Raw genomic sequence first — 27,817 nt, 5'->3', positions numbered from 1 at the left:
AATAGGGAATAATTTTTGCTTGAGGCTCTAGAACATAAATGTATGATTTGTGGATGAAGTTTCCTTTTTTTTTTTTTTTTAAATCGTACTAGCAAATCAGTTGGATCATTCCAGCTGTGCCAGAGGCAGGATCTGACAGCTTTTCCTGAGCTCATGTGGTTCTAATCAGCTCAAGAAGAAAAGCCACCTTGGTGCCAGTTTGAAAGGGATTTTTAGTTTGTAGTAAGTTAGACAACTTGATAAACACAAAAACTTTCTCAATTCTCACTAATCCAGGGCTGTTATTTTTATTTTGGGATTCTAGCTTTAAATAATGGAGAGAAATGAGAGACTGTTTTAGTCTATTTTACAAAATCCCTTTCGTGGAGAAAAACAGAAATAAGCATGATGTAAGTTACTTGATACGGGCTTTGCAGATGCCTCAGCAGTAAAGAATCTGCCTGCCAATGCAGAAGACACGGGTTCGATCCCTGGGTGAGGAAGATCCCCAGGAGAAGGAAATGGCAACCCACTCTAGTGTTCTTGCTTGGACAGTCCCATGGAGTCCAAGGGAGCCTGGCAGGCTACAGTCCATGGTGTCACAAATAGTAGGACATGTCTAAGCATGCATACACAAAGTTATTTGATACAGAAGTCCTTAAAAAATAGTTAGTTGTCCCTTGAAAAGAGATAGATACTCAACAAACCCATGAGCCCAGGAGAACATTCATAACAATATGCTCAAACTATAAAGAGAAGAAACCGAGAGAGAGGAATATTCATGTGGATCATGTTTTTAGTCTTACTCCATGATATGGTCTGAGTACTTTTAAAACATAACCTGGCATCTTCTCTTTAATTAATCTCAAAGTTTATTTTTGCTGTCCAGACTTTTTGGTAGAGTAGCCTATGTGTGCCTACTGAACTCAATGATCACATCATAACATTTCTAGAACGATGTCCTTAAAATTGGGCAATAGGAATTAATCTTTTTTTTTTTTTAATTTCTAAGTATTTATTTTTGGCTACGCTGGGTCTTCATTGCTGTGCTCAGACTTTCTCCAGTTGTGCTGCACGGGCTTCTCATTGCGTTGGCTTCTCTGCAGAACGTGGGTTCTAAAGCACAGGCTCAGTAGTTGTGGCACACAGGCTTAGTTGCCCCGTGGCACGTGGGATCTTCCCAGACCAGGGATTGAACCTGTGTCCTCTGCATTGGCAGGCAGATTCTTAACCACCAGAGTACCAGGGAAGTCCAGGGATTAATTTTTATTTAAGGATCTCGAAACACTGAAATGGCCTTGTCTTAGGTTTTGGAGGGTAAGCGTGAAGACCAGGGAGGCTGAGTGTGTAAATTTCCCAGATGCCCTTACAGTCTTGGCTGGTCCCAGGCATAACTGTGGACGCCTCTGCTGCTGCATGAGAACATGCTCTTTCAAGCTCCGAAGTCTTGCTTTCAGCTGCTATGGCTCAGCTCTGAGAAAAACCAAGAAGCTGTCACTAGCGCTGTCCCACCTTCCAAGCTACAGATACCTTTGAGTTACAGACTGTGCTTTGCAGGACAGGGCTGACCCCGCATTTGTGAGAAGCTATCAGAGACTAGGAGAGACTTAGATCTTCCTGGTTGAACCATTCCAGCCCTGCTCATCTGACCATTTTTGTCTCTAAGCGTCAAAATATCATCTGCCTCTAATTGTGAAGGAAATGGCTAATATAGTTCAAAGAAAAATGTGGTGGGCTTATGTTTTAGAACATGTGACTTTTTACATTACCTATGTATTTTATGCCCAAAGACGGGATGCTCAGCTCGATTGACTATCTTTTTAAAAAACCACCTGGTCTCTTGGTTTGTGCTTAGTGACAGGCATACAAGAAATGTCCTACTTGTAGAGAAAACCTCCCCACCCCACCCCCAACCCCCTTCAAATCCGACGAGCTCTTGCCAGAGTGCACAACCATGGCTCTGCACGCAGTGACCAACAGAGGGATTTCAGTGTTCCCGGGGAAAACTGTGTCCACAGAGATAGACTGATGATTGAAAGGACATAAAGGAAGCCTGTGTCTGTGGCAGCAACATAACTCTCTTAGTAAATCAAAACAAATCAGTCCAAGTTTGCCTTCAGAAATATGGAGGAAAAAAGAGAACATGCTCTCTTCCTGTTGGGCCGTTTTACAAAATCAAAGCCAAAGATTCTAAATAGTGAGTTACTTGTGCCTTCAAAAGAAGGAAGCAGTCTAATTCAGTTTGAAGAGGAGATGAAGAACACATCTCAAAAGCGGTCTTTTAGCAGACTATTGCACAAAAGGACGTTTTAGAGGTTTGCATATGCATTGAAAAGCTGCAGTACTTGGTGTATTCAGGTAAGTATAGAATCAATAGGAAATGGTGAGATCATCGGGGAGTTCACACTGGACATTCACACAGCTGGACAAAGAGCTTCATTATCACCATGGTGATATGGGGATGCATCTGCGGCAAGGCTCACCCTGCATCCCCACCCCCGCGCTTGAGCTACCTTCATCAATGGCTGCAGAGAATGGGGAGCAGGGAAGTAGGGGGGCTTTCTGCTAGAAACTCAAAAATTATTTTCGACTTCACTAATGTGGAGAGCATGGAAAGCTGGGGGTGTGCTAGAATCGCACTTTTGACTTAATACCACAGTTGGGTGCTTAGCTATAGCCACTGGTTTTCTTTCTACATTCACAAAACTGGCAGATGAAACATGAAAAAGAATACTGACTCTTTAATCTCTGCTTCTCCACCTAAGGCCCAAGGCAGGCTGACAGGGAACTTCATTCTGGAAACAGGATTTTTTTTTTTTTTTAATTCTGGATTACTTTTTCCTCTGCTTTTGAAAACTGTGGGCTATAGGGGAATGAACCTGACATAGACTTAAAACAAGAACAAGTTTCTTTATCTAAAAAGTTATAGTCCTTGATGCTTACAGGAAGGTCATTTTCAAAACCCACAAGAGAAACAGCGTTAGAGCCAGGAACAGTGCACTAAGTGCTTTATTTACTTGCAATAGAGACAGTTTTTCATTTAGAACTGCTCACAGGATCAAGCAAGGCTTTGATGCCATGCAGACTTTCCTATAGATTTTGCAATTAGTGAGCTGGATGTCTTAAATAGCAGGCATCCACAAATTGGTTTTTAGTTTTTTTGTAAATTTATGTGCCGAGCAATATTTGGTCAAGTTTAACAATATTTGATACTTAATGTGAGTTAGAGCTTAAGGACAGAAGGCCGTGCGTGTGTGGATGGTCTGTGAATGACTGTGCATCATCTATGGATTTTCCCCCTAATACCCTAATGACAGGCCCTGCTTCAATCGCTATCTGTGTGATTTATAACCTCAGAAGAGGTTTTTTTTTCCTGTACCACCGCCAATGGATAGATTTTTATTAACTGTTAATATCGAATCATGCAGAAAACTTTTCATTGACTGAAAACATGTCAATTAGTAAAATTTAAAAAATAAATTCCCCTTTTGTTGATTGTAATGTGCAGAACTGGAGACCAAGGCTTTAACATGGAGAGGATCATGTTCTAGGACTGGAAATCAAAGTGATGGTTGGCAAGAATGACATCTGAGATCTTAGATTTTTTTTTTTTTTTTTTTGGTTTCAGTCCAACCAGGGAGTTTTAGTACTCTCTATTCCTGCTCTTCTTGACCTGGGACACTTAAGAATACAGTATTTTTTAGCCCTCATACCATCTTTTTGGGTGGGGATTTCTTATATAAGGAACACTGAACTCTTCAGCATGGAATTAAGGTTTGTGACCAGGAAATCAGGGAAACAGTGAATTTATTCACTCATCCAAGAAATGATGTTGCTGAAGGTGACTTTGGTGCCAACACTGGGGGACAGCAAAGGAAGCAGAGCCTGTTGCCCACCTGTCCTGTCTGAGTCTCAGTTGGTCTCAGAAATTTCGTTTCCCTTCCCGGGCACTGACTGAGGTTTGGAATGTGATGAAACCACGGACCGCGAGATTCAGGGGGAAGTCTCTCAACCGTGGGAGACTGTTGAAAAAGTTTTCTGTCTTCTGAAAGTAAGGATTTGCCTCTCTTTGCCTTTAAACAGGAGACAGATGCTTATCAGTCACTTTCACTAATAAGTTTATCACAAGGATGACTCATGGAAAGTGGAGGCCCGTGAATACACAGCGGGTCCATCCTGGCTTGGGTGAATTCTTCACTTCCTTTAAAAATGCAAATGAAGTACTGGGATGTAGGGAGACCTACAGAAAGGTAAACGATGAGGTGAATCTTGTAGTCAGGTTTGTTTTATGTCCCTGGCAGATCCTGTGTTTCAAGATAGAGTTACTTCACTAAGTCTACTATCTCTACCAAGAAATGTCTAAGTGGTGAGGCATAGGTATGGAGAGACGAGTGTTCCATAAAATTGGGACTATTTAAAGGAGCTTAGGCACATTTCACCTGTTCACCTGTTCTGTTAAATTGTCAGAAATCCTGGTGCTTCATTGTGAAAACATTACGGATTCTCCCAGGTGCGCTCATCATTGATTGTCCTCTGAATAGCAAATCTGCTGCTGCTTTTTGAGTAAAAGGACTCTCATTTGGGGCTCTATGTGTGGTGGGCTTCCACCATGCCTCAGGGAGATAAACCTTGATTGTTTAAACCAGCCATGGTAATTCCGTCCAGTGCGTGGCTGAGGCTGGGGCATTTGATGAAGCGCTGGACAATGAGACTTTCCTGGAGAGCCTCCAGGGATATTTTCTTTCAGAAAATGAACAGAAAGTAGCAGCTGACCCTCTCCTGACTTTGGACACTGTCCGATGAGGCACATTCATTGGCAGTGCTACAGTTGTCCTTTGATCATGGAGGGAAAGTGAAGATGATTTACAAAGAAAGTTTATGTCATTTTTACTTGGGTTTTCTATTACTTCCATAGGTGGGTTCTGGCGCCGCCCCAAGAACTCAAGGAGGCCAGAGAGGGGATGGGCGTTCACAAAGAGGTTCAAATCACCTGCTCCTTAGTCAGCCCTATATTAATGGGAAAACATTGTATGCTCAACACATACACAAATTAAATCCTGTGTTGCTCATTTGTGTTTTAATTGAAAATTTTGAAGGTTTTTTTGGGAGGTATGCAGGGTGTCATTAAATCTATATTTCAAGCAAAATAATTAAAAAAATACAATGTCATCTTGTCCTTAATTTTGTAAGAAGTAATAGAATTAGTTTTATTTAGGGTACTTGAGTTTGCTTAAAATGGATGATTTAGAAGTTTTTTTGTTTTTTTTGTTTTTGGATAGTGCTTTACAATAGCAATGGGCTCATTTCTCTCAAATATCAGGTGTTTCTTTTTATGATAATAAAAAGCAGCTACTAATTGAAATAGTAATAAGGAAAACCCCAGGAATCCATGTTAGAATTGTATTCAGTTCAGTTCAGTTCAGTCACTCAGTTGTGTCCGACTCTTTGAGACCGCATGAATCACAGCACGCCAGGCCTTCCTGTCCATCACCAACTCCCGGAGTTCACCCAGACTCACTTCCATCGAGTCAGTGATGCCATCCAGCCATCTCATCCTCTGTCGTCCCCTTTTCCTCCTGCCCCCAATCCCTCCCAGCATCAGAGTCTTTTCCAATGAGTCAACTCTTCGCATGAGGTGGCCAAAGAACTGGAGTTTCAGCTTTAGCATCATTCCTTCCAAAGAAATCCCAGGGTTGATCTCCTTCAGAGTGGACTGCTTGGATCTGAATTGTATTAGAATGTATCAGTGAAATCGAACATCTGACTTCCTCTCTCGGTAGAGAAAAGATCGTGGGTTGTGTTTTGTGTCCTCTCATGTGCTCTTTGAAGCCTGGGATGCCCTTACCACCTGCTCTTCCCCACCCCCAACCCTGCCATATCTCCTGCCTTCTTGGCTTCTCGCCACCACGGTTCAGCGTCTGGGGAGAGTGTGCTTCCTCTGGAACGTCTCATCCTCCTTTGGTTGCCCCCACCTCTGGGGCGCCTATGTTTTGTTTATACAGCATAATGTAATTGTCTTCTCTTTATGCCACCTTTTCAAATTGGGCCATTTTCATGCTGTCTTTTCTACTAATATGTAAGCTTCTTGAAGGTGAAGACCCATATCTTAGGCATTTTTGAAATTTTATAGCAATACTGCAAAACTTTGTCTGTAGTTCAGTTCAGTCACTCAGTCGTGTCCGACTCTTTGCGACCCCATGAATTGCAGCACGCCAGGCCTCCCTGTCCATCACCAACTTCTGGAGTTCACACAAACTCACATCCATCGAGTCGGTGATGCCATCCAGCCATCTCATCCTCTGTCGTCCCCTTTTCCTCCTGCCCCCAATCCCTCCCAGCATCAGAGTCTTTTCCAATGAGTCAACTCTTCGCATGAGGTGGCCAAAGAACTGGAGTTTCAGCTTTAGCATCATTCCTTCCAAAGAAATCCCAGGGCTGATCTTTAGAATGGACTAGTTGGATCTCCTTGCAGTCCAAAGGACTCTCAAGAGTCTTCTCCAACACCACAGTTCAAAAGCATCAATTCTTTGGCGCTCAGCTTTCTTCACAGTCCAACTCTTACATCCATACATGACCACTGGAAAAACCATAGCCTTAACAAGATGGACATTTGTTGGCAAATAATGTCTCTGCTTTTCAATATGCTATCTAGGTTGGTCATAACTTATCTTCCAAGGAGTAAGCGTCTTTTAATTTCATGGCTGCAATCACCATCTGCAGTGATTTTGGAGCCCCCAAAAATAAAGTCTGACACTGTTTCCACTGTTTGCCCATCTATTTGCCATGAGGTGATGGGACCAGATGCCATGATCTTTGTTTTCTGAATGTTGAGCTTTAAGCCAACTTTTTCACTCTCCACTTTCACTTTCAACAGGCTTCTTAGTTCCTCTTTACTTTCTACCATAAGGGTGGTATCATCTGTATATCTGAGGTTATTGATATTTCTCCCGGCAATCTTGATTCCAGCTTGTGCTTCTTCCAGCCCAGCGTTTCTCCTGATGTACTCTGCATATAACTTAAATAAGCAGGGTGACAATATACAGACTTGACGTACTCCTTTTCCTATTTGGAACCAGTCTGTTGTTCCATGTCCAGTTCTAACTGTTGCTTCCTGACCTGCATATAGGTTTCTCAAGAGGTAGGTCAGGTGGTCTGGTATTCCCATCTCTTTCAGAATTTTCTACAGTTTATTGTGATCCACATAGTCAAAGGCTTTGGCATAGTCAATAAAGCAGAAATAGATGTTTTTCTGGAACTTTCTTGCTTTTTCAATGATACAGCAGATGTTGGCAATTTGCTCTCTGGTTCCTCTGCCTTTTCTAAAACCAGCTTGAACATCTGGAAGTTCACGGTTCACGTATTGCTGAAGCCTGGCTTGGAGAATTTTGAGCATTACTTTACTAGCGTGTGAGATGAGTGCAATTGTGTGGTAGTTTAAGCATTCTTTGGCATTGCCTTTCTTTGGGATTGGAATGAAAACTGACCTTTTCCAGTCCTGTGGCCACTGCTGAGTTTTCCACATTTGCTGGCATATTGAGTGCAGTACTTTCACAGCATCATCTTTCAGGATTTCAAATAGCTCAACTGGAATGCCATCACCTCCACTAGCTTTGTTCATAGTGATGCTTTGTAAGGCCCACTTGACTTCACATTCTAGGATGTCTGCCTCTAGGTGAGTGATCACACCATCATGATTATCTTGGTTGTGAAGATCTTTTTCGTATAGTTCTTCTGTGTATTCTTGCCACCTCTTCTTAATATCTTCTACTTCTGTTAGGTCCATACCATTTCTGTCCTTTATCGAGCCCATCTTTGCATGAAATGTTCCCTTGGTATCTCTGATTTTCTTGAAGAGATCTCTAGTCTTTCCCATTCTGTTGTTTTCCTGTATTTCTTTGCATTGATCGCTGAAGAAGGCTTTCTTATCTCTTCTTGCTATTCTTTGGAACTCTGCATTCAGATGCTTACATCTTTCCTTTTCTTCTTTGCTTTTCGCTTCTCTTCTTTTCACAGCTATTTGTAAGGCCTCCCCAGACAGCCATTTTGCTTTTCTGCATTTCTTTTCCATGGGGATGGTCTTGATTCCTGTCTCCTGTACAATGTCACGAACCTCCATCCATAGTTCATCAGGCACTCAGTCTATCAGATCTAGGCCCTTAAATCTATTTCTCACTTCCACTGTATAATCATAAGGGATTTGATTTAGGTCATACCTGAATGGTCTAGTGGTTTTCCCTACTGTCTTCAATTTAAGTCTGAATTTGGCAATAAGGAGTTCATGGTCTGAGCTACAGTCAGCTCCTGGTCTTGTTTTTGCTGACTGTATAGAGCTTCTCCATCTTTGGCTGCAAAGAATATAATCAATTATATAACAATTATAATAACTGTCTGTAGTAAATGCTCACAAATGTTAGATGACCTTGAACAGGGAAAATATGACTCTCCTATTCACACATCAAGTACCTAGACAAATATTAACCTGGGGAAAAAACTGACGTTTGCTTACAAGTTGACAGTTACTACCATCTCTACCCTATTAACTTTCTCCACTGATACTCAAAACTTTATATGCTTATAAAGAAGTTGAACTCTTAATCGAGTTACCACGCTTATTTGATTTGAACACTGATTGAGATGCCCTCAGAGCCATTTGACTATTCACATTTTTACTACTATTAATAAAATTCACCTCTTGGAGGGAGAATAAATGAACTCCTTAAGATCACTAGTTGATCTGTATTTTACTCCATGTAAAACAATGCCTTCTAAATACCAGTGAGGTCAGTACTTCTCAAACTTTTACATGAATGGGAGTCAGCTAGGGATCCTTTGTTAACTGCATGTTTGGTCTCAGTAAAGCTGAGGCTTGGCCTGAAATTTGGCATTTCTAGAATGCAATGGAGCACCCAGCTGGTGGGCAGGCCCTTGCTGGTCTCTGTTCTCTCTGTGTGCCTGACCTGGGACTTAGAAACCCAAATCAGCACTTGCCAAAAATAAAAAAAAAGGTGTAAAGTAATAATACTAATTCGCTCCTGCATAAAAGCCTGACTTAATTTTGTCTCCGTGCGACAATCTTTTTAGTTAAAGGACAGGCTAGGCTGACTTGGCTTCTGAAAAAAGGCAGACGTGCCAGCTATTACGAGCATTTCCTTTCATGTGAATTTTCATATTCATATGGAAGAAGAGGAAAAAACTCATTTGCTTTGGCGGGGGGAAAGTCCAGCCAGTGATCAGGTGGCAGCTAAATCCCTGAAGACCCAGCCTTGGAAAAATCCAAGATCAGAAAATACATCCCCTGTGCCATCTGCACGTGGCCCACCCAGCAAACTCTACACCTTCCCTCCTTCCTTCACTGGAGCCTTCCTCTACTGCAGGCAATGGCTGCATACCCAAATCAACAATTCAATTCCCCCTTTGTTTGTGTGGCAGATGACAAATGCATGCAGGGCATCTTGTGTTTCCTAGGCAGGCAGGGCACTTACTTTGATTGATGCTCGGTTGTGGAAAAAAATGAGCTGGGAAGGAATTACAATGGAGGGCCTGCAGACTGGAAGGGGGTATACTAATTAGTCCTGCATTAAGCAGTCGGCTTGCATTTGGCGATGAGACGCCTTCAGGAGGGAAGTGTAGGGGTTATTGATGCAAAACAGCATGGAATGCATTATGCCAGGTAGCTGTGTATTCGTTTTGTTCGGAAGTATAGAATTTTGTAATTAAGAAAGAAACAGGCTACTGTATTTTTTTTAACACCTCCCCAATGCATTGGGTAGGTGGTGCTTTTTAACTTTAATGATCTCATAGACAAGCTGGAAGTCCTCCTCTCTTTCTGAAATAACCCTGCCAGAGTTTTCTCATCCTGGGCCCAGTTCTAGGAAGGGAAAACTGACGCCACTTCTATACTTTCGAGCTCCTTTTTCCTCCCCTAAAGCTCCACTGTGCAGAGCCTTGAGCCTTGCTGCTGGGACGCATTGTAATGAAGAGAAAGGAAGTTTTCCCCTCAGGCCACTCTTTCCAGGTTTTAAGAGTCGTTGCTGATGTGACCCGGGAAGAACCCTAAGGATATCTCAAGGCAAAAGGAGCATCTTCTGTAGACGGGGACGAAAGCACAACACGAGGCATGTTTCTCTGGATGGCACTAATGGTTTGCCCTTCCATTTACTGGACTGTAGGCAGAGGCACAGCAGGGGAGGGTCGAGCCATTCCTATAGGTAGGGGGAGTGTGTGACTCCAGGCTGACATGGCACTAAGGACCGCAGCCCACCAGGCTCTTCGGTCCATGGGGATTCTCTAGGCAAGAATATTGGAGTGGGTTGCCATGCCCTTCTCGAGGGGATCTTCCCAACCAAGGGATAGAACCTGAGTCTCTTATATCTCCTGCATTGGCAGGCAGGTTCTTCACCACTAACGCCACCTTGGAACCCTGGAAAGCTTCAGGGTGATAGGCAAAGGGGCTCAAATCATTGCTAATGTGGATGATTTAAAGTTCAAACTTTAAAATGTTGATTTGCTCAATTTGGCCTGAAGAATCAATGAAGCTGGGTTCAGTGACTCCAGTGAGGTGGCATAAAGAAGGAAGTATCACACAGGTCTTTGGCACAGTGTGACGGAAGAGGACCTAAACTCCCGTGATTTTGTCATTTCACTAACCCACTGTATTGGCGTATATAATGCAATTCTTAGTGATTCTTCATGTTGGAACCCAGCGACCTCTCGGGTGTCTCACGTGAACCCAGTGGCAGAGTAAATGGTCCAGAGTTTTTTGGTTCACTTTATCAGAGGTGTCAAATCCTGGTGCAGCTGAGATTTCCTTTTACTTTTCTTATTCTAGAAACAAGCTCATCTATAGATTTACAGTTGCCTATGCTAGGAAAATAGATCTGAGTGATAAAGATAGCATTTTGAGTTATCAAAGGCTGTCAAGTCTTTTTTTTTTTTTAAAGTTTTATCCATAAACTGGAGCAGAAGACAGATCTCAAAATATCAGAAGTAAGATCAGATGACTACAACCTGCCTTTCATGGACAGAGCCAGGAATTGTGCCAATAGCTTTAGGAGGAAAAGCTAAATAGTTAATGTGGTTTATTTTTTAACCATCCCTTTGTTTTAGAATTCTATCTTATTCTTGAGCTGATTCCATGTCACCATGACCTTCTCCTGCCAAGAAGGCACAGTTGAGGCATCGTTCAGTAATAGCCTAGGGCTCTGGACAAGCAAGATGCTATGCTGGCTTTTTGCCTTTTCTTCCAGTGTTTACACAACCAAGACTTATTACATGCTCTGTCATTTTGTTACTGGGCTGGCTTTGGTTTGAGAATTAGGTAAACATCAGACATTCCATCACACAGTTTTAGACTCAATCTTACTTTATAATGATGTTAATGTTTATTGTACAAAGCGAGATGCATTTGTATATTTTAGCATTTTATTTCAGTCACCGAATGCAAAAGCTGACACTGGCATCGGTTTGATTTGTGTGTGTGTGTGATTGAAGATATTAAGCACTACAAGAACGCTGAAATCTCAATCTGATTAGGATCAAAATTCTTCAGGATCAAAACACTCCTTTTTCCTCCCCCTACAGTTTTACTAATTGTGTGCTACTTGACATTGTGGAGTTATTCCACAGCGTGATAGCTAAATATGTGAAGTGTATTTTACTGTGCTGAATTACCAGCTCATTCTATTTGTTTTTCATGCGTTTAAGGTTATTAAAAGAACTTAAAATTAGAAGTCATGTGTATAAGAGTTGAAAGACTGAAGTCAATCATTGTTAGCAGACAAAATCATAAAGCAATAGCCAGTATGTCAATATCAAGTAATGAAAAAAAAAATCACAGAATTTGAAAGCATACCTTCTGTGTTTATTAGTTGGCAAGATACCAGGAAAATTAGGATACTAGCACAATACTGAATGGTGGACGGAGTTGTTTATTTTCAGCACGCTCAAATTATTCCAGGTACTGAAAACGAGATCAAAGTAGATCGGAAAGGATGGCTTCAAATGTATTTGTTGGAGACCTTTGCTTTATGGGAAGAAATGAACTGCCCTGGCTCACTGTTCCTGAGGAATTGTATTTCTTCAAGCTGTAAATCAAATCCCAGAGAGATAGCATGACGTTTTCCAAATAATAACGGAGGATGACAAAGTTCTTTTTTGTCAGCATCAGGTTTCTGAATTTAGACCTCGATTAAGATTCCAGAATGGAAAAGCACCCCCCCACCCCAAATCCACATACACGCACATGGTCTATGACTGTGTCTTACAAACATGCATTCATTTTAAAAGTCTGAATCTCTGGCATATCTGCATCACAAAATGTACTCACAGCTTCCTCCAAAGATCCTGATTTTTCTCCATTTTCTCTAAATTCCCAGCTACAAAGAACCCAATGTTTCTTTTCAGGAAACAGCATCATTTTTTTCCCCTCAATTAATTGAAGAACCATCTGCTCCTGTGATACCCGACACCCATTTGTTCTCAGCAACAAGTGGGCTCCCTAAATCCCCGAGGAGCCATACCAAGGCACGCACTCAGGGTTGGGAGTAGAATCTGCCAGAGCTGCCTCGCAGCCAGCCTCTTCCCAGAGACACAGCACATACAGAGCTTGACACTGACCCCGTTCCCACGCCAGTGCTGCTAATGCAGGGTTCAACACACAGCGCGAGGTGCTCACACTCTGAGACTCCGGCTAGCTTACTGTCTCTCCATCATGCTTCTGAAGATCGCAGTTTGAAACGAGTCAACAACTGCAAAGGGCCGGAGAGAGCTCAAACAGCTGTCCTCAACCATGGCCAGAAAGGGAAGACAACGTTAACACAGAGGCCACCCGGCTGATCCTACTACATAAAAGCTTCCGTTTCAAGCTGGACCATCTCATTTGTGTCCCCTGGCACGCATTTAAAACCAGAGTTCAGAACTGGGTTTAGAACCTTCTAGGAATGTAGATGGCAGAGCCCGCATCTTCTAGTAAGAGTCTACGGAATGGTCATAAAAAGGACCTCTCAATGGAAAAGAGAGCTTCTTCCTAAGAGGGCCACGGTGCCTCCCGATGGGACTTGAGATCCCTTGCGCTCACAGTGAAAACAGCCCCTTGAAGTATGATGAGGGAAAAGTACATGAGGATGCTGGTGTGTGAGTCACTGTGTGGACCCAGCGGAGCTCTGCTGGCCCGGCTTTGCTTAAACACCCACAAAAGGTGCCTTGGAGGTGAGCCTGCTGGTCAGGAGCCGGGAACCAGACTCAAAGAGCTGAGATGACTTTGGCCCTTCCAAGAGACGGGACATGGAGGTACCCGCCTCTCTAAATAACCCTCTTTGTAGAAATACAGTGAAAAGTCAGCACCTTTGAGAGCTGCAGTATCCACACTCTGCCCCTCCCCTCCCCCTCCCCATCCCAGGTCTGTGGATAGTCAAGTAGGAATTTTTATGAGGCTCTGGCCTAGCTGAACTTGTCTTTTCCCACGTCTATTTTGAAACGGATACCACAAATTTCAGAGTGGAAGTAGCTCTAGAAAATGAAAGGGTCGAGAAGGCACTTAAGACAAAGGTCCCCCCATTACATCATGGGAGAGAGCACACAGGAGACCACGAAATCCGGGGTGAGCACCTACAGATCCAGCAATTTCTCCGGGCCCCGAGATCCAGCTTTCAATCTAATTCCAATACAAGTTGAAGTGATTTATGTCTCACTTTTTCTCACTGTGCACTGACAGTCATCTCAAATGTGCAGGAGATGTGAAGGGAGAAATTGGCATGGAAACCAAAAAAAAAAAGCATCCAGGAGAGAGGACCCCAGCTGGGCTGTCCCCGCGCACCGGAGGTACTTACAGTCCAAGTGACTGTGCCTGATGCCCTCGACATCTTCGGCATGGATGAAGTGGTAGCATCTCTTCCCTACAATGTCTACGGGGGTCAGATCCATATAATCACTAATCCTACAAAGAGAAGAATACAGGCTGGAAATCAGAAGCAAGGGAAATATACAAATAGTTCAGTGACTTAGAAACAGATCTACTGACAATTTTCCTTGTACCAGGGTACCTGCGAGGACTTGGCACTGAGGGAAAACCCCTTTTAGATAAAATTAATTTTCTTTAACATGTAACAGTCCTTTTCTGAAGCCAGAAATGCGCTGGATCAAGCAGTTGTGTTGAAATAATTAACTAGGTTTTTCTTTTTTTCTTTAGTTTCGGAATATGCATTTAGACAACATAATTCCATGAAATTATTGAGAATCAGTAACAATACGAGATCCTCATTAGAGGCTAAGATAATTCAAGGTTACATAATAAAATAAAAACATGTTATGTTTATACCAAATGATTAGAGACACCTTTCATTTAAACAGATTGGTCTTCTATTGGGTATTTCCATGAAAAAAGGCTTCGACTGCTTCTTGGCACAAAATCCAAATTGGCATTTCAAGGGATATAATTTAAATGCTGAGACATACAGATGCCTGGGGGTATTATCTTTTTTTGTCTGAGTCATTTGAGAGCTCAGCTCTCACTCCTAGCCCTTTTAACTGGGACTTTGTGGTGGATTCCACACGGAAACTTTTAAACCATTTCGGCAGCTCTGCTGGGCTCGTGCTCGACTGTACGTGTGTGTAAGCCTCTGTCATTGATTGTCCAGACGCCAATGTCCTCAGGCAGGAGCACAGAAAAATAGAACAAAAATTGGAAAACACGTTGGGGGGTGTGGAATCTGCCTGGTTTACACAAACGCGCTGAAATGCTGCTTCTCTTCCTCCCCGTCCAAGTTCAGGTTCATTTTCGTCCGTCCCAGAGAGAATTTATCTCTTGTTTAATTGATTCTCTTTACTGCCCCTGTGCTTTTTATGTTTTATGATTTATCAAATATTAAGTGAATCTTTAGCTATGACACCTTGAAGAAACCCGTGAGAGCGCTGCAGGGGGAATGAAATCTGACCCCCAAAGGCAAGGAAATAAGAAACCAAACCAAACCAGGATAATATGGGATATAATGAAAATACCCTACCCAGGGAGTGAATTTCTCAGTGTCTAGCAATTTAAATCATATCTTTGGCCAAAATAGAATTCTTGGAGTGTTTTCTCACGAGTCCTTGGTTTTTTGGTATAAAACAGATCAGCTGGTGTTTTCCTAAAACCATTAGTTGCTTTCCAAGCACAGTTCACACCCCCTTTCTGCAAACGAGTGAATAAGGATGTCATTAAAGGCCCTCATTCCCTCCATGGTGTTTCTGGAATTTGCTGGATCCTCTGAAAGCATCAGAGGTTGGCTTTGCCCAAGGTTGTCCCGGGATTCTGAGGAGAGTCCAGGAGAGGCCCCTGTTTTCTAGTTAGCAATTCCCTAAGTAAACAATGAACCCTGGGGAAAGGCACCCGGTTCTTTAGGGAAGAGAGTTCTTTAGTTTACTTTTTATTTGAATGAAATCCTTCAAAACAATGGAAACACTTCCATGTACTCCCAGAGCCTATTATCAAGGTGAATGTGATGAGCTCCGTGTTCAAAGACCTCTTCATCTATGTGTAGAAAACCCTAGACCAGTCTGACAACCTGTATATCAGGATCAAAATCCTGATGACAACCTATACTCCGAGACCCAGTTTCCTCATCTGTGAAACAACTTCAGAGGCTGGTGAGGGTACTAATGAATGAAATGATGTGAATGTAGCATGGTGCTGGGCACACAAGATATGCTGTTCTCTCAGATTAAATATGCAATTACTTCTAACAGGGGTCCTTTTAAATAATTACTGTCATCTTCAGTAGGGAAATAATGCTGTATTATACTGGCTAATAAGGGGTTGTGGAAAAAAAGACATGTTTTAATGGGAGGAAAGATACATGAAGTGGGCCATAGAAAGTGATCTCAATTACTAGAGTGGCATCATCAGGCACCCAAGTCCATGGAGTGCATCAAAAGAATTAATCAACCTGTGACCACAGGCCTGAGAATTAAGTGATGGCTTAAGGATTTCTGGGAGCTAGGTAAATGAGATGAGGCTTCATTTTTTTTTTTTTTTTTGGTGGTGGTGAGTGGTGCTCGTAGAACTCTCAATCAAGGGAACTGACATTTGTTTTCAAAGACGCAAAGCTATAGTTCATGCTTTGACTGTCTGCCGCCTCCCTGGGTATCCAATGTTGTACATTTTAAAACAGAATAGACTGCTTTATGGGCTGTATATTCTCTTTCATGGGTGCACACATATGAAAGATCCCCACAGTGGTTATTTGGACCGCTTCCATACCATTTAACCTGGCTTCTGAAGAGAAATTAGAGACAGGGAGCGCAGGGAGGTCCTGCAGAGAGAGCTAGGGTGTTTGAGTCTGACAGATAGAGTTCAAGTCTTGGCCTCAGTCAAGACACTTACCCTCTCTCTCTAAGCTGACACTGCCTGGCACTGGTGGATATGGGCAACACCAGCCTCCAGAACTGTCCTGAAGCTTCAATGAGATAGCGCTTTCAATGTGCTTCGCACGCCGCCGAGGGTGTAGGAAGTGTTCAATAAATGTTAGCACTCCCTACTATTCCTGGCCAACTCTAGCTACTCATTCTGCTGAACTCATCTTCCTGATTCTCTGTGGCCATTGAAGAATGCCTTGCACATAGCCAGGTAGGTGTATAGTCATGGTGATAAGAATTTTAATAAATACTCTCAACACTTGACAAATAGATTGAACTACTCATTAGATAATAGTGACAGGCTCATGATATCTTCTCCCTGCCTGAACACACTAAAGCTTGGGTGGGTTATCTCTTCCCAGTGAATCCTTTCCTCTGAATCAAAGCCTGACTGGGAAGGGCAGACATTTCTAGTTTGATCCCAACATCTTTAGCGCTTCCCAATGGACTGGATGTGGGCACTGCCTGTCTTCTTCATGTCTGGGCCTGGGAGAGAGATCACTTTCCTAAACCACTTGACCACCTGTTCTTTTGTTCCCACCCCCGCCCCCCAATCCTGTCCCCACAGAGGAACAACACTGCCAAGCTTCCTTCCCACAGCCACACGTGAGCACCTCCCCTCCACCCCCTCCTCCTGCCCCGGGATTCTCTCTTCCTCACATCAGCCTGATGATAGACTGGTGACTTCTAGGTGAGAGGTCTGAAGGGGCACTGTCCCATCTCCTTGTCCCTTGCTTTGTGCCTAATGAAACAGTGAACTTCTTAACCAGAGGCTAAAAAGTCCTTTTGTAAAAGCTCAGTGTTGAGGAAGGGCTGCCAAGTCACTTATATGATGGGTCATCTTTCTTTAATCTATCCAAGTGAAATCCTCAGGCTTATGAAGTGTTATTTAAGAGTTCTGCAAATTTCTTTTTTGTCTTTTTTCCTCTAGGGAATCTCAAATTCTTATTTGTTCTCTACATGCTTTGTGGACTGAATGTTTGTGTACTTCCTAAATTTGTCTATTGAAGTCCTTACACCCCCACTCCTACCTTGGGATAGTATTTGGAGGTGGGACCTTTGAGAGTAATTAGGTTTAAATGAGGTCATAAAGGTGGAGCCCCCATGATGGGATTAGTGTCCTTATAATACGGAGAAAGATCAGAGCTTGCCCTCCCATATATGAGAACATAGCAAGAAGCCAGGAAGACACCCCCGACCCTGCACCCCCACCTCCCACCCCTACCCCAGCCTGCCACCAAAGGAACCTCGTCAGCCTGCACCTTGATCTTAGACTTCTCGGCCTCCAGAACTGTGAGAAATGTCTGTTGTTTGAGCCACCTGGTCTATGGGGATTAGTCCCACCAGCCCGAGCTGACTAGGAGAAGGTACTTAATGCCCGTGTGAACACTGCCCATCATAAGGCTGGGCCCTTGCAGTAGTCAGGAAGGGGGTCTGGCTGAGGCATTAGGAGATAGCTCTCGCTGCATTGTTTTGCCAAGAATGTCTCAGTCCTGCTCTCTCCTTGGGTTCTCAGCCAAAATGGGTCTCAGTTACAGCATATGGATGCCTGGGTATCCTAATTCATCCCATTGTTGTCCCTAATGTAAATCAGGGCAGTGATGTAAATTTCAAATAAAAAGCATGGTTGGTGTCAGTCCAAGCAGCCATTAAAAATAAGATCAGGATTTATAATGAGCCTCATTGGGAGAGTAAAATCCTTCAGACTGCTGAAAACACCGGCCCTTACCAATGTGCAACATACAACAGGGCAAATGAAAACAAAAACGAAGTACCTATTTTCACAGTAAATGATATTGAGGTCCATATTTACTCGAGTGACGAACATATGGCAGTCAATTCTGACTTCATTGATCGTAGGGGGAGGCAGGGCATGAGCCACAACCACGAGCCCCATGATTTGGCTGGGGACGGTCCTCCCGTGGGACAGTGACACCCTCAGTCGTAGCCGGCCCGTTATGTGAATCACCTGGAATAGAACATTAAGTACAGGACACAGTCAAATTTACATCCGGGCTGTAACAGTACTTCTTTTGAGAAATGCAGAATCGCATCTGGAATAATGAATGTTAGCTTGAATCTGGTGTAATCATAAGGGCTGTCAAAGTGCCCTCAGTGTCCTCAAGGCAAGAGACAAAAGAGAAATAGTCTTGTACTCTGAGCATTTCTCAGGGCAGCATTATTACTGTGCTATTGCTATTTTTCAGGACTTATTTTTTTTTTCAGGTTTAGAGGAAGTTCACAACCAGATAAAAGGACAAAGTGAGCCCTGAGCTGCAAACAGAAATGTTTGCATTTTCATCCCTTACTAGTGGACGATATGTGTCCTTCTCCACATTTCTACTGAACGGGATTCCATGGACGTCTCTCTTCAGAAGTGTGGCTCAGAGCTTTCCTTCATTCTCAAAAAAGCCAAAGACTCCAGTGATTAAGAGATTCAGTGACAATGACATGAATGTGTCCTTTTGAGCATAGACATTCCATGTTAGGCAGTGCTGAGTTACCTGTACATGTAACACCAATCTTTATCACAATGCCCTCTGGGATCAAAGGTCAGAGGACCTCAGCGTATGATTTGTTCTTTGAGCTCTTAGGGCAGTAGATCAGGAAGGCTTGCACCATTTTGGTGACAGCTCTGAAGTACTTGCTCAGAAACAGGAGGGAGAACAGTGTGCTGCGATTTTTGGTTTCTTAGACAAAGTATGCCATGGATAGTCCTGGCCACCCACCCAGAACCAAACAAAGTTGGTTCATCATCTTCACATTATTTTCAGTGATACGTTTTTATAAAGCCATCTTTTGAAAAAATTCCTTTGTTTATGAATTGAACACAGGAGATGAGTCACAATGTGAGTTTCCTTAAATAATGTTTTGGGAAAATGAAATCATAAAAAGATGGAAAGAATGAGGATTTGTGTGGCCCTGCTTCTGGGTGACGGAAGGCACGTGTGTATATGTATGTGTGTGTGTACCCTAGTTGGGTTCCTCGTGCCCTGTGACAGCGTGGAGTACCCTCCAAACCAGGTTGTAGAAGTACTTGCCACCATTCCCTGTACCTTGGAGCTCAGCTTTGTGGCTGGTGGGGTTTCTGTGTTTGGTTTGCCTCTCCAAATGCACCCGTGAGCACCAGAGACACCTTTTGAGAGTCTCCTTTTCCCTCTTTGTCGGAGGAAACTGAAGTGGGAAGTGGGTCTCTGACCTCCCTGGAGCGATAAGAACTAGCATCTGCTCTCCTTCCTAGGGACTAGGCTGGTAATTCCTTTTTCATTGTGTTTTTAAGTTATTCAGTCTTCCAAAAGCAAAGCCACTCTGCTGTCAGTCAGGAAGCAGGATCAAAGCTTATGGGGCCGCCCTTCGGAGTCCTGGCTGTTCTAAATGTACTCTTCCCTGTCCTCCTTCATGTTTGAGCCCAGAGCTGTGGATCTGGAAACCAATGAGGAGGATTATTTAGGTTATTTTAGGAGCAGCTTTTTGACCACCCACATTGAAGTTGACTAAATTCATGCTTAATGCACCTTTGCTTTCAGCTTTGGTCAGACGAGCTGCTTTATGAATATTTGAAAATGTTCCTAGAGGCAAGGATGCTAAAACATCATCACAGACACATATTTTTGCAAGACCTCATTAACTAATAAAGAAATAGCTAAAAGAAATGGGATTAGCTTCACAGGAGGGGTGTTAACAGTCCCTGGTCCTCCTCCCAGCTAGGCTTACATAGATGCTCATTTATCATTATCTGTCTTGTTTTACCAGGAACACTCAGCTTCTTGGAAAAACACAGATCTATAAATGCTCAGGAAAACTCACACCCAGAAATGATATGTTAAATAAATCCCCACTTGGTATTCTCTTCCAAAGCAATTTAAAGGCATCTGGGGTAACAGACATTTGAGGAAGCCAGGCAGGCTACTGGGGAGCTGTGTGCATGTCAGAGCCACCCGCCTCTGATCTCCTCCAGCTTTGCCCATGGCCACTGAGCTGTTGAAAGGGGTCAAAAGTTGGGTTGGGCAGGGACCTAGGTTTGCCATCTCCTGATTTTGTTCTCCTGGAGAAAGCCACTCTACCTCACTGCATCTCTTTCTTTTCTGTGAAATGGGGATAATAATGACTATTCTGCAGTTATGTCATGAAAGTCAAAGGAGGCAGTTGTGGTAAACACTTTCTAAATCGTAAAGAAGTATAAAAATTTTCATTATAATTCTGTTTGCCCTTAAAAACAATAAGGATAAGGACTGATGATACATTTGATCTTGACCACAGGCCAAATAAGTAATTATTGCTTTAAAGGATCATGCCATTTGTATTTGGGAGAAAAATTGGGAGAGTCTATTTTAGGTCATTCTCCTTTTCAGTTTTTAAGTGAGGAAAGTGGCTCTGTAACATTCCTCCCCTAACCAGAATCATCGGGCTTGGAAATGGCAAAGAGAGCTTAGAATCCATGTTTCCAGGTTGTGTTTGCCCCTGGAGAAGGAAATGGCAACCCACTCCAGTATTCTTGCCTGGGAAATCCCATGGGCCGAGGAGCCTGGCAGGCTACAGTCCATGGTGTTGCAGAGTTGGACATGACTGGGTACTTGTCAGCACCAGGTTGTGTTTGAGCGTCATTTCAACTTTGTTATGCTTTTATACGTTTTAAGTGCATATTCATATTGCACCAAAACATTAGAAGTTTATACCAGATGCCAATTTACTGCCTTAAGTAAACTGTATATGAACCTTTGAAATGATTTCATATATGGCAGAAGCCCAAATTATTTGAAAAGTCTGAGAAACTATACAAACTAAGAAGGGAAAAAAAACCTAAGAAAATCGCCAATGCAATAAACAAAGCAGTTGTCAAGAAATGTCAAAGAACATCAGTGTGTTTGTCTGAGTGTATGTTCATCTGGGGGTGGGGGAGAGTGAGGTTGAAGAGAAGAAAAGATATGTTAGGTCGTGTAATTAATTTTGGGGTTAAATTATGGTATTTCCCCCAAATCCATTTCATAAGGCCAACAATTTTTTTTCCCTCCCATTGTGAGAAGTTATGTTTAGATTTTAGAAACATGGCGAGAACATGTATCAAACAGTTTGTTTGTTTGTTTTACTTTGTAGTTGCTTTGAAGGCCTGAGGCTGGATAAAAAGTATTATCAGAAGATCTGGGTTCATATCCTAGCTCTGGCACTGCATAGTCATGCAACTATGATGCTCAGGGAATTGAAATGACTTGCTTACTTTCAGGTCAGCATATTAGGGATTAAAAACCTAGTACAGAGAGTAAGTACTCTGTAAAGATGTCTTCTGTTTTCTTAATGAGGTCATCAAAGGGCACTCTTTGGGTTTTTTAGTTTCTAAAACATATGCAAGGAGTCTTGATAGGTACCAGAGAGAAGACCAAGGTGGATCAAATGTAAACCAGGTCTCAAGAGTTTACAGACTATATACAGTGAGAGGAAACAAACAATTACTCTTAATATATTAAGATTGGGAGACGACATAGGGTCTGCTCAAGTGGTTTCTGCATTCTGGTTATATGACAGAATCTCCTGTGCAGTGTTGTTAAAGCATGGACTCCAAGGCTCCCTGCCCCAGAGATTCTAATTAGGTAGGACTGGGCTGGGGTCCAACATGTGTTTTTTAGAACATCAGAGGTGATATCTACTACAGGATAGTGTCTGGCTAAAGTGTTTGGACTTCTACCAGTGGTTCTCAACCTTACTACACATTGAAATCACCCAGGGAGTGGAGTCCCCACGTCCAAGCTGTATCCAACACCAGTAAAATATGGACCTCTGGGATATAGGGCTGCTGAGAGGATTAAGTAGAAATGTATACAAAGTGCCTGGGTATATGCCTGATACACAGTAGATGTTCAAAAAAAAATACTATCTTCTTAAATAAAAAGTGTGCACCAAAGGAAAGGTATAGAATGAAATTTTGGGGATGTCAGGGTAGGCAGAAAATACTTTTGACTGAATGGATCTGGAAGGCTACATGAAACTGGCACTAAATTAAAACTGCCATAAGATATAATCATGGAATGGTAAAAGGGGTTCCAGATAGAGAAAAGGGCTGGAATATAAAGTACAATAGAAACAAATACAAAAGATAACCTATTGGAGACACCCAGGGAGCCAGGAGCATTTCAACGAGGGTTAGCAGAAAAGACCGGAGAAGGCAATGGCACCCCACTCCAGTACTCTTGCCTGGAAAATCCCATGGATGGAGGAGCCTGGTAGGCTGCAGTCCATGGGATTGCGAAGAGTCAGACACGACTGAGCGACTTCACTTTCACTTTTCACTTTCATGCATTGGAGAAGGAAATGGCAACCCACTCCAGTGTTCTTGCTGGAGAATCCCAGGGACGGGGGAGCCTGGTGGGCTGCCGTCTATGGGGTCGCACAGAGTCGGACACGACTGAAGTGACTTAGCAGCAGCAGCAGCAGCAGCAGAAGAGACAGAGATGGGGCAAATACTAGGTACAAGCAGTAGAAGTCGGTAATGGGACCTGGAGAGAAGCATGGTGATTTTGAGCCTGTGTCATAGAAGATGATGGTAGACCAAATGGTGACTGGGAATGCAGGAATTGCTGGCAAAGGGATGAAAAAGATTTCCCTGTGGACACTTAGTATTTGAGCAGCCTTGGGAGATGCTGGGGAAGGTGTCCTTTGATTGTTGGAAAAAGGGGTTGAGTGCTTAAGAGATGAGAGATGAAGGTATGGTTGAAGACTTGTTTGGTTGGTTGGTTGGTTTGTGCTTCACTTTGGTTTTTTTTTTTTTTTTTTTTTTGACTGGCGGTGATACTTAAAACCAAGCAATTCAATGGAATTACCAACAGAGAAAACATAGATAAGAGAAGAACACCAAAGGCATCCTCCCACCATGCCAGCCCTTTGAGTATCTGAAGCCTAAAGCAACTTAACTTCTCTAAATTGAATTTCTCTTACTCTATAATGATTACTTTTGCTTAAAAAGTGACCATTTCTGAAAACTCTACGCCCCCTTTTTCTCCACCCACAATTCCATTCTGGCATAAATGCCAAGCTTGCCACATGGTCGCCAGGCCCCGTGGTAATATCCCAAAGAATGGGATGGCTTTTTTTGTACAGTTAAGCAGGTGAATGAGAAATGATGTTGAATACAAGTAGATAAACCTAAATACTAATATGATTTCAAGAACTGTGAAACCATAAAAATAATAATTTTAAAGTGAAAGGAATACTGTGGCTTAGAAATAACATTGAATTGGGAAACAGAACAATTGATCTCAGTTCTGGTTCTGGTGACCTGTGGCACATCCTCTAGCTTGACCAAGGCAGCGTTTCCTCAGATATAAAAGGGAAGATAAGAGTCAGGTACTGATACCTAGGGTTCTGTCTAAGTTCTAGAGAATTCTATGACCTACTGCTCAGTAGAGGGGCTGTCACTGTGCTGTTAACCTACCTGCCCCTCCCCTGACAGCTCCATGGTGAGGGCAGGAGCTTCCAAGGACAGCTGCAAGCTAATCAATGCAGAGTTTACTTTAAGAATTAATCAGTAGGGGTTTAGGGGTCCTATCTGAGTTGGAACGGTGCTTTGGTTTTGGCCAACGCCAGGTAAAAATTGCCTCTGTGTCCTAAAGGTTTGTGTTGGTCTGGTCTTTAATCTACAGACATTCTTCAAAAGAGATTTCTGAGTGAAAAGATTCTTGAACCCCGAGCTCAGTTTTATGTAAGAGCTCAGTTCTCACATTTCCTTTCATTGTTCTTGTTTTATCATAAAGAGCTGTGCAAAAATGCTAAAGCCCATATTTTTCTAAACCCCTTACACAGCACTGCCCGGACACCAGCAACAGTGAAGCAGTAAGCATAGGATTTCTGAGTGGAAATCCCACCATCTTTGATAAAAATGTCCAAATTAGCATCATTTGACAGTTCCACATTGAAGAAATCAGTGTCTGACTTTTAGTTTTCTTCTTGGACACAAGTGAGCGTGTGCCATGTAGAGAGTACATGATCACGGAGTTTAGGACGAATGTGGGAGTGTTAACAAGCCATGATTCTTGGACAAATATATATTTCTCTTCCTGCCATATGCTCCTTTCTGTCATCTGTTGGTGATAAACACTTAGATGCGCTCCACTAATATCTTCTCATTATAAACAAGCCCATCACAAAGACCTTGATAAAACCTCCCCTCTGTCAATACTTAAGGAAAGAAAGTCCGTGATGGGAAAATACATCTGGAAGCTATTCTCCATTCTTTTAGGAATAAATCTCACTACTAGCCCTATGAAACATTTTCTTTATCAAAAGGAAGTGCTAAGTATTATGTGCATTATTTTCCACATATAATGTAAAGCACAGAATAAGGCTAGGCACAGGGAGGAACCAAGAAGCTGCAGGCAGGAAAAAAACTATGATTCCCTAGGTTTAGAGCATCTTCAGAGATTTTTTTTTTTACTTGTCCTTTAAAGGAATCCAAATTTACCTTAAAAATTAAGCTTCCTTCTGGCACTCTGGTCTTTTTTCTTTTATTCCCCTGTAGAGGTCTGGTTCAGCATACAGATCATCAAATCACTAGCTCGGGTGGGAGAGTTAGCTAATTATTTTTAAGTGATGGGGGCTCTGGTGGCCCACAACCTGCTGAAAGATAAGGGCTTAGCTGGGTCTTCTGAATCTAAACATCTAGCCTACAGCCTAACAACTTAATCTAAACCAGCAGGAGAATATCAACCTCATGTAAATTACTTCATGCAAATTTTTAGGGAGTGGGATTTCCTGAATTTAGAGCATTATCATCGGTTGGAGAAAATACCCTAACAGGTCTCTCTGTCCCTGTCTCTTTGACTCCTGAAACCTAAGTCTTTGCACAAGGCCTGAAAAACAAAACCAATTCATCTGAGACCAGGAACTTGTCCATAGAGGCAGACACTGGGGAGGAGAGGGCTCGCAGCTGAAGGAAGTGCCTTTGGGCTTTGTGAGGGGCAGGAGAACAGCAGTGTTAGTTCCCTTCCCTTTCCAGCATCTCAGATTTTATTTCTAGAAACTGGCTTCTAGGAATGTTCGTCATAATTCACAATGAAACTTAAGCAATTGGGGATAAGAAAGGACAGAAGAGGGATAAGTTGACTTCTCAAGGCAGAGGTGAGATTGAGGGTGAGGGGAGAGGTCCAGGGGGAAATTGGGTCTTGGCAGGGAGCAGGTAAAGATGCACGCCTCTTCCAGGGCCAGAGGAGATGCAACAGAGGAGAGGTGGACGCGGAATGTCATCATCAACTAGGTGTAGAGGTGCTGATCAATTCAGGAACCACGTGGCTGGGAGGAGGCTTTCTGAAAGTTTGTCCCTAAAAATTTCCTTAAGAGCAGGGCTCTTCAGGCTTGGGTAGGATTTAGCACTTAAGGCTAGAGGACTAGCAAGAACTGGAGAGAGTTTTAGATGGGCTCAACTTAAGGGCAGCTCTGGTGGTGGAGAAGAAAGGAGGTGAGACTGGGTACAAGGGAAGTATTCAGGGCAAAGTTAAGGAAGAGGAACCCCAGCAGTTCTCAGGTAGAAGGACGACAATGAGAAAGTGTGAATTCCCAGGGACTCCATTTGTTTGACTGTTAAAGAGATGAGCAGGAAGGGGAATGTAATTTGAGTACAACCAGTTGATGCTTGGTCTGATGGCTGAAAAGATTCACCAAGGGGGGGTTGCAGAAGTGGACAGACCTAGAGCTGTAGGTAAGGGCATTCCCAACTCTGGTAGGCAGAGGAAGGAAGGAAGGAAGCCAGGGGCTAATTTCTATGTTTTCACTGAGATCCTAAGGTCCTGAAAGCAAAGACTCATGATGCATAAACATGAGGAAGGAGGCATTCTTCCTCTTACAGCCGAAGTCAACTTGCTCTGTCCTATACGCAAATAACTAAATGAGCCAGGCACATGGGGGAAACATATTTTGCTCTTTAATTGGAAAGCCCACAACACCTAATGCTGATATCAGGGATTTATTTAAAACCCCAAACCCTCTAGGGTTAGTCTTTTTTAAATCTGAGCATGTACAAGAATCACTTGGAGAGCTAGATCCAGGGCAGGAATACAGATGCAGATGTAAAGAACAGACAAGTACATGATGGTGGGGAGTGGGGAGGGTGGGATAACTGGGAGATTAGGTTTGACATAAATATACTACCATGTGTAAAACAGCTAGCTAGAGGGAAGCTGTGGTATAGCACAGGGAGTTCAAGGTGGTGGGAGGGAGAGGACACATGTACACATATGGCTGATTCACCTTGTTGTACAGCAGAAACTAACATGACATTGTAAAGCAATTATACTCCAATTAAAAAAATAACACACACACAAATAATAGGGATTCCAAGGTCCTATGCCCCAAACTCTGGATTCTTTAAAGCTGGAAAGGAACCTGGAAATCTGCATGCCTCCCAGCATTCCAAGGGCTTTTATGCCAGTGGTTAGCATAGCCATCCTTTCAGATTTGTTTGAAGGGCAGGCGTTTGGGTCACAAAGTGGGGCTTCCCTGGTGGTTCAGGCAGTAAAGAATCCGCCTGCAATGCAGGAGACCTGGGTTCAATCCCTGGGTTGGGAAAATCCCCTGGAGAAGGAAATGGCAATGCACTCCAGTAATCTTGCCTGGAGAATCCCATGGACAGAGGGGCCTGATGGGCCATAGTCTCTGGGGTTGCAAGAGTTGGGACATGACTTAGTGACTAAACTACCACTCTTGGGTCCATCTAGCTGCATCTTTATCTAGAGCTGAATGGATCTAGACATCTTAGAAAAATGACCCAGTGGCTTATCACAGACTGCTTCCTAAATGAGCAAAAAAAGATGTACATTTACGGTTAAATCAGGGCTGAAAACCCCTCTACTCTGTAAACACAACCCCTTGTTTTGGTTCCCTGGAAGTGGAGGATCAGCTCTTGATAAGCAGAAACCCTGGGCTCATGTGGGATTGGGGCGTGTTTTCTGTGCACAGGGCTGCCTGAGGGAGGCGCTGGGAGCCCTGCCAAGGCTCCTTTACTTGGGGGCTGCAGTGTTATGTCCCACGCGTCTCTGGGGAGGTGGAGCTCTGCCAGTCCCTTCTCCCTAGCCCAGCCTGCCCCTGGCTTAGCTCCTGATTAATTCAGGGGAATCCTGGGAGGTTAACCCTTAATTTGATGGCTCCAGTGGGGAGCTTGAGAGATTGGTGGTAATTTATCACCCTCAGTTTTTTTTTTTTTTAAATGTATAAACATTTTCCAAGGCAACACATAAAAAATTATTTTTAAAATCCACATTTAAAAAACATTAGCCACAGCATTCTTTTCTTACATGACTGTATCCTCCAAACACAGCAATTGCTTCTCATCCATCTCTGTTAACAAGCTTCAAATATATAACATAAAAAATGTAACTACAATTAGAGCCTTAGATTCTCAAAATGTGGTCAGACTCCATATTTGTTTCCTATTCCTTTTGGAGAAAACAGTCTTTCTTCTACCAGAGAT

The 27,817-nt window shown here is 43.0% G+C and overlaps 1 protein-coding gene across 4 annotated transcripts in view; it reads right to left on the bottom strand.

Moving 5' to 3' along the window:
• NPAS3 (neuronal PAS domain protein 3) overlaps positions 1-27,817 on the bottom strand; it is a 959,432-nt gene that overhangs the window by 14,288 nt on the left and 917,327 nt on the right. For all 4 annotated transcript variants that reach the window (XM_061394930.1, XM_061394928.1, XM_061394927.1 and 1 more), the window contains 2 exons: positions 18,144-18,337; positions 13,806-13,912 (listed from right to left, as the gene is read on the bottom strand). In XM_061394930.1, coding sequence (XP_061250914.1) covers positions 13,806-13,912; positions 18,144-18,337 — 301 coding nt within the window. The remainder of the gene's footprint in view (positions 1-13,805; positions 13,913-18,143; positions 18,338-27,817) is intronic.

Source organism: Bos javanicus, chromosome 21 (genome assembly GCF_032452875.1).
Source record: "Bos javanicus breed banteng chromosome 21, ARS-OSU_banteng_1.0, whole genome shotgun sequence".
Classification (NCBI taxonomy): Eukaryota; Metazoa; Chordata; class Mammalia; order Artiodactyla; family Bovidae; genus Bos; species Bos javanicus.
The sequence above is the reverse complement of the archived record's forward strand: the minus strand, read 5'-3'. Positions and strand labels throughout refer to the sequence as shown.